General features: G+C 40.4%; 1 protein-coding gene across 1 annotated transcript; it reads right to left on the reverse strand.

Annotated features, from left to right (window-relative positions):
- Positions 1 to 282: 282 nt before the first annotated feature.
- On the reverse strand, positions 283 to 2,774 carry LOC114793833 (immunoglobulin lambda-1 light chain-like). The gene is made up of 4 exons (XM_028985962.1): positions 2,105 to 2,774; positions 1,695 to 2,012; positions 1,224 to 1,262; positions 283 to 745 (listed from the first exon to the last, which is right to left on the reverse strand). Exons 1-4 carry the CDS (start codon positions 2,142 to 2,144, stop codon positions 423 to 425), a joined length of 720 nt encoding a protein of 239 aa, XP_028841795.1. The 5' UTR covers positions 2,145 to 2,774; the 3' UTR covers positions 283 to 422.
- Positions 2,775 to 6,820: the final 4,046 nt, after the last annotated feature.

Raw genomic sequence — 6,820 nt, forward strand, 5'->3', positions numbered from 1 at the left:
ACTTTTATTTTTGATTAACTACAGAAAATAAGATAAATGGACTGGAAGGTATGGACTTCACATTGGTGGCCCATTGGTGGTTCAAGTGTGACACTTCAAGAGATCAACTTTATTTGAATTTAAATATCTGCTCTTAGACATTTTTCAAAATGCTTGATTGAACCTCTAGTTGTGTATGAACCTGCTGAACATTTTGGTGGTTTTATTTAGGACGTCTTTCAGCCACTGTGAGGCAGCAAAAATCCCGATCATTAGACTTGAGTATAAAAACCATCTGTGGGGTTTTTGATCAAAAGACTTTAATTGAAACAAAGCAACATGTTCAACAGAACATGAACAGCAACAAAAATTCAATAGGAGATAAGAGCAAATCAACAAAACTTTACTGCAGCAGCAGCAACTGAGAGAATAAAATGGTGAAATTAGGCGCTGCAGTCAGATTTCTTCATCTTCTTAGAGGCACTTGTCCCAGCAGCAGACACTTCACATGAAAACTCCTTGTCGCTGCTCCACTCAGACGTCTGTGTGGTCAAATAGCTGCTCATTCTGAACTTTTTGTTGGGCTGCTGCTCAGCAGGACCAGTGAAGACCCCACTGGTGACTGGACTCCCACCGACGGTCCAGCGGACATCAGCGAAGCCCACGGACACGTCCTGAACCAAACACACCAGAGTGACTTGGAGTGTCTGGAGATCCTCACTGGATGGAGGGAAGAGAGTCACAGCAGGAGCAGGAAGTGTGGAGTCTGAACAAAGAGAGAAACGAGCTCATAAACAAGATTCAACAGCATTTTACACCACAGAGAGTTACAATGAAGAAACGTTTAATACTTAAAATCTAATCATGAAGAGTAAAGACAATAATCATATTATATACAATTTTTTTAAAAAGTGACAAATTGGAACCTTAATAAAAATTAAAATAAAATAGTTCATTATTGTTGAAGCATTTCAGTGATCACAGTTCAATAAGTGTAAAAACCATCAGAAATTTAATTAAGCAGTAATTTAATTTCACAGTAATTTAAGTAAAACATTATGTATATAATGTAATGGTTAAATTTTTATTCTTTTTAATCAGTAACGGTAATTGCTGCTTTTCATATATTTAAACATTTCAGAATGAATTCAGATTTTAATAACAGACCAAGTATGTTCAAAAGTTGAATTTACAGTATAAAGTGAGAACTGAAATGAAAGGGATGAGATGGAAAGTGGACTTACCCGTGACAAACAGCTTGGTTCCTTTGCCGAATACCACAGTGATTCATTTCATATCTCCACCCGTACAAAAACCTCCTCACGTTCAGAACTGAGAGGAAGAAGCTGAAGCCTCCAGTTCCCTCCAGCCAGTCACTTTCTCTTCTAATTTTCCTCATCACAACTCAAGCATCATTTTCCTGAACACTCATCCTTCTTCATACAGGACCAGAGAGAGACGATGATGAAGGTGTAGAACTAGAAAACAGCAGGATGCTGCTATGGTGGAGGAATCAGATTGTCTCCAGCTAGAGCATCAGCTCATCCTTTAAAAGCATCAATTCTCTTTTCTACTTGATTGTTCAGAACATTTACTGGTGGACTGAAGATCCCTGCATCACATGAACATCTTGCAGAAGCTGAACTGTACAGAGCTGCTGGCTCAGCAGTCAGGAGGTTTTTGTCATGCTGTCAATCACTGTGATACAGCAGCACTAGCTGAGTCGTCCCATGTTCCACAGTAATACACAGCAGAGTCTCCCACCTCCACATTACTGATTATCAACTGGTAGTTTAGGCTTGATGCCAGTTTAGATGTGAAGCGACTGGATGAAAATCCAGTTCCAAAAATATCCGGTGAGCTGTCAGAATGATGGAACCTCAACACAAACTGAGGAGCTTCACCTGGAACCTGCTTATACCAAGAAACATAATTATTATCTTCTCTTCCAATGTTGCAGTCAAATACAGCTTCTTCACCCGTTTTCATTGACCGTTCTGGTGTTTGAGACAAAACTTTTTGACTGCTGGCATCTGTGGAGTAAATTATAATTTTTTTAATACCACATGCAGAACTGAACAGAACTGACAGAAGCCAACAAAAACCACAAAACTGATCTCCTTACATGCCAGAGCAGTTATGAGGGTGCAGAGGATCCCCAGCATGTTGCAGCGTGTGGTGTGAGACCTTCTTAAGATGCAGCTGAGAGATAAGCAGCTTGGAGTGAGGAGAGGAGACACTGCAGGGTCTCAAATAAGGAACCAACCAGGATGTAGTGGGGAGGAGCTTTACAAACAGCCAATGAGGTGATTGTGATTTGTTCTCGCAGTTTGTGAGAGTGATTAAATTATGATTAAAAAATAAACATCATTTGTACAGAGATCATTGTAAGACTGAGTCTTCTAAATATTTCTAGTCACATTGTACAGAACATTCATTTTCATGGACTTTTTCAGGAAAGTTCAAGTTATAATAAATACCTCCAGGTCAGAGAGGGCCAGGAAGGGGCACAGAGTAGATTCGTGACTGCCAGGGTGGGTTAATGGCTGCAAAATGCCGTTTAACCGTGTAGGACGTCCATGATGTGATAATCGGCTCAAAGTGGCCTATAGAAGTGCACTGGCATTCCTGGAAATTACGTCATCATCACTTCATCAGTCCTGCTTTGCACTTTTGGAAGCCATGTTTGTTGCAACGTTAGCGCGTCTGACTCCCCAAAAGGATACTGACCCTGACGTGATTTGAACAAATTTGAACAAAGCACCGTCCCCACACACTGCTCCCTGGGCACCTGTCATGGCTGCCCACTGCTCACTAAAGGTGATGGGTTAAATGCAGAGGACAAATTTCACTGTGTGCACCATGTGCTGTGCTGCTGTGTATCACAAGTGACAATCACTTCACTTTACTTTATGACGGTCGGTGGAGATAATGTTTTTGGGGCGGGGTGGGAAATTCTCTGGGTGGACAAAGCATGAGAAAGGGGAGGTAAACTTTCCCCTTATGACGACATAAGAGGAGACATTCCATACCAGACCGTCTGAGCTGCCGCTCTCTGAACGGCAAAGCAGAATGACCAAAATGCTTTTTATACATTTCAGCATTTCTAGCCACTGCAGGAACACAGACAGTCTGTGGAACTCGTATTAATGTTAAATAATCTCACAAAGTTTTCATAAAAGAAAACTTAAAATTTACTTCAACCCCTCAGTACATTACTCAGTACCATGTTCTTGTCACGGTCCCAGCGCGGGACCAGAACGTGAGCGTGTGTTCCAAGAAATGAGAACCTCCAGTGCGATTGGACGCAAGGAGGCAGGTAATTTCCCTCCGTTTTAATATGCGAACGAGAGCCGGTGTGAGATGCAACACCACACGGACGTTGTCGTTAGTGTTTTAGGTTGAATTGGGCAAGGAACAGGATGAGAGGGAAGAGTCGAGAAGACGAGTAGGATAATTCTTGGGGTGGGGTGGAGAAGGAGCCGAGTTGAATTGACGAATGCCAATCAATGACCAGTGTTGGGGAGTAACGGAATACATGTACCGGCCTTGCGTATTTAGAATACAAAATATGAGTAACTGTATTTCATTACAGTTACGTTTAAATGAGTGATAATCAGAATACAGTTACTTTGTTGAAATAAATGGATTACCCGGCGGCCTTTTCCTGTTTCATATGTTAGGCTTTCCCCTCTCTATCTCCTCTCTAATTTTCGGAATTCCAGGCTGCGTGGACCATGCATAACACAGGTGTTCTGTCGAAAATGCTGCCTATCGAGTCGTGCTACTTAGCGGATCTGCGCATGTGCAGTCCCTCATGTTTGCGCTCTGTTTCAGAGCCCATAAATCCATGCCATGAATATGACTTTATTCAGTATTACACCATAAGCGGCTCTAATGTAAGCGTCCTGTTAACGTTGGTGGACCCGGAGCCAGCACAACAGAGCCAGCAGTGGCCGGGCAGGAATGCATTTCTTACTTGGAAATTCCGACACTACTTCACATTTAAAGAAGAAAGGGATGGGCGAATCTGACCATGCAATACAAACTTTGTTTGCCATCAACCAAGCTGCTCTCAGCGTCAAAAGGCTCCACATGCAACCTAAAGAAACATCTGGAAGACAGTTCTTTAAAAAAAAAAAAAAAGTTTTACCTTTTTTGTCCTAATCTGGAAGAGGGTAATTGAAAATGCTGCTTTTGTGCAAGGCTACTTTTTATTTTAACTAAGTGATGGAATATGTTGGTGACCATAACAGTAAATACTTTTCAATGGCATATTTTATGTTTGTATAATACTCTTCCAGCTTTATAAATAAAGAAATGGTTAAGGAAAAACAGGGCTTTTTTATAATCTGTGATTGCTACATTCATGTAGTTGTAAAAAGCATGACAATATATTAAGTAATCCAAAGTATTCAGAATACGTTACTCACATTGAGTAACTTAACGGAATACGTTACAAACTACATTTTGGGGCATGTATTCTGTAATCTGTAATGAATACATTTTAAAAGTAACCTTCCCAACACTGTCAATGACTGAGTGGCCTGCAGTGGCCATCTTGCCAATTTATAGGAGTCCCGTTACCTCATCTCCGTGTTGCTCCCGTTCACATGGATGGAATCATGTGACAGTTCTAGTGATATAGTTCTTGAGACCTGTCCTGGTCTGCAGACTTGGTCTTGTGTTGGTTTCAGGACATAACAGTCTCAATGGGATGAGGAAAAAAGATAAAACAGTACACCCTCACAGAACAGTATCAATAACACCGCGCCTATATTCAAATGCAACCAGTCATATGCATCTATTTTTACACTGTAACATTTTCTCAAAGAACACTGCCACCGCAACACAGTCCAGTTTGTGTGCGTGGGTTTGTGTTGTCAATTTGTGCTGGGATATATGCTGATTTTGTTGAACCACCCTGACAACATCTGCATTCACCAGACATCTGAAGAGAAAGTACCATGAAATGTAAGATAACTGATTACAAGTTTGTTGACTAGGTCTGCGTTTCTTGTCGTCAAATGATGAGGACGCACAGTACAGTTGTTTAGGGGGAGATATTTAGTTTTTTTTGCAAGCAGCTAAATCACTACTACAGAGTACATTATGTACCATGAAATACAAAAAAAAAAATCCTGTGCGCACAAGTTAGTGAAAGTGAAGTGATTGTCACTGTAAAACACTGCAGGACAGCACATGGTGACGAAATGTGTCCTCTGCTTTTAATCCGTGACCCTTAATGAACAGTGGGCAGCCATGGCAGGCATCATAGTTTACCCGGAGCCTCTGTCCCTGGTATAAGAGACTGAATATGAACATCTTTCTGGTACATCCCATCCCTTTCCCTTGATGAGTCTGATAAAATGGTTCTAGGAGATGATTGCTAAGAATATTATTTTCAGGTCTTGTAACAATGACAAACCTGGGAGATTTTAAATGAGAGACGTATGAACAATATAATTGAAAAGATAACATGAATTCAAATTTAAACACTTGACAGCTTTACCTTTTTGCTCTGACGTTGATCTGAGTAATGTCATGTTGATTCCAGCCAGTCTGTTTTCGGTCTTTGTCTTGCTCAGCCTTGGTCTTGGTCTCGCCTTATTGTGTCTTGGTCTTGGTTTTGATTCCCTCAAGTCCCTGCAATGCTGTTGTCTTGGTTTAGGTGTCTTGACAACAATAATACCATGTTGAGTTGTGACTATTATTACTGTTTGGTAACAAACCAAACACCTTTGTCGTGTTTGAGTCTCGACATGAACAAAAAAAAGAGTTCATTATAATAATAAAAAAAAAACATGTGATACAGATGACTTGATAGACATTCAGCTTCATTATTTAATGCATTTTAAGTCTGCGGTGTGGAGTCCAAATCACAAACAGAAGAAACAACAGTTCACAGGAGGGACTTGCCATTATGTACCACAGGCGTATTTAAATAGGAGGCTTGGACAAACAAAAATTTACTAACAGGTAGATCTCACACATTCAATATAAAACCATGTCCAGTCATCTCTTACATGCCAGAGCAGTGATGAGGGTCCCCAGCATGTCGCAGTGTGTGGTGTCCGTCGCTCTTAAGTTCCAGCTGAGAGATGAGCAGTGAGGAGAAGAGACACTGCAGGGTTTCAAATAAGGAGTCAGTGTGTTAAGAGGGCGTGGCTTTTGCTTTGGGGACATTTAAAAGACCAGTTCGTCCCAGTCTAAAACCAAGATGCACCAGTCGTACTTTAACTATACCAGGAGGTGGAAATTGACTTTAGTATGAACACCAGCAGTCTGTATGATGTCAGTGTAATTTCTACATGTGTCAGCAGGACATAGAAAGGTAGACATGTTTCTCCCTCCTCTCTACACCTACAGTCCATCAACACTGGTGGGTTTGTTCCTGTAAGAACTGAGAGCAGATAAATGAAGCTGCACATTTACATGGAGCTATAAATACTGACCAGAGAACAGCAGGTGTATCCTGGATGAAAGAAAGAGCAGTGGAGTGTGAGTGTCCTACACACTCATCATTACATTTTTATTTCATTAAAGGATACTTGTTTTAAAAGAGAATTAATGCTTCTAATACTAATATCTATTTAGTTTTTAATATTTATTTACTTTTATTTTTGATTACAGAAAGTAAGATGGAATGGAAGGTGTGACTATTTTGTGATTTTAAATGCCTAAATAAAATACATCAAGTGATTAAAGGAAATGTAATTTTGAATAACAGCTTTTGTTTTGGTGATTTTATTTGGGACGTCTCTGAGCCACTGTATGGCAGCAAAACTCCAGCAAAAAACTTGGTGAGAAAGTATAAAAATAATCTGTGGGGTTTGTAATC

Source organism: Denticeps clupeoides, chromosome 7, assembly GCF_900700375.1.
Source record: "Denticeps clupeoides chromosome 7, fDenClu1.1, whole genome shotgun sequence".
NCBI classification, from domain to species: Eukaryota; Metazoa; Chordata; class Actinopteri; order Clupeiformes; family Denticipitidae; genus Denticeps; species Denticeps clupeoides.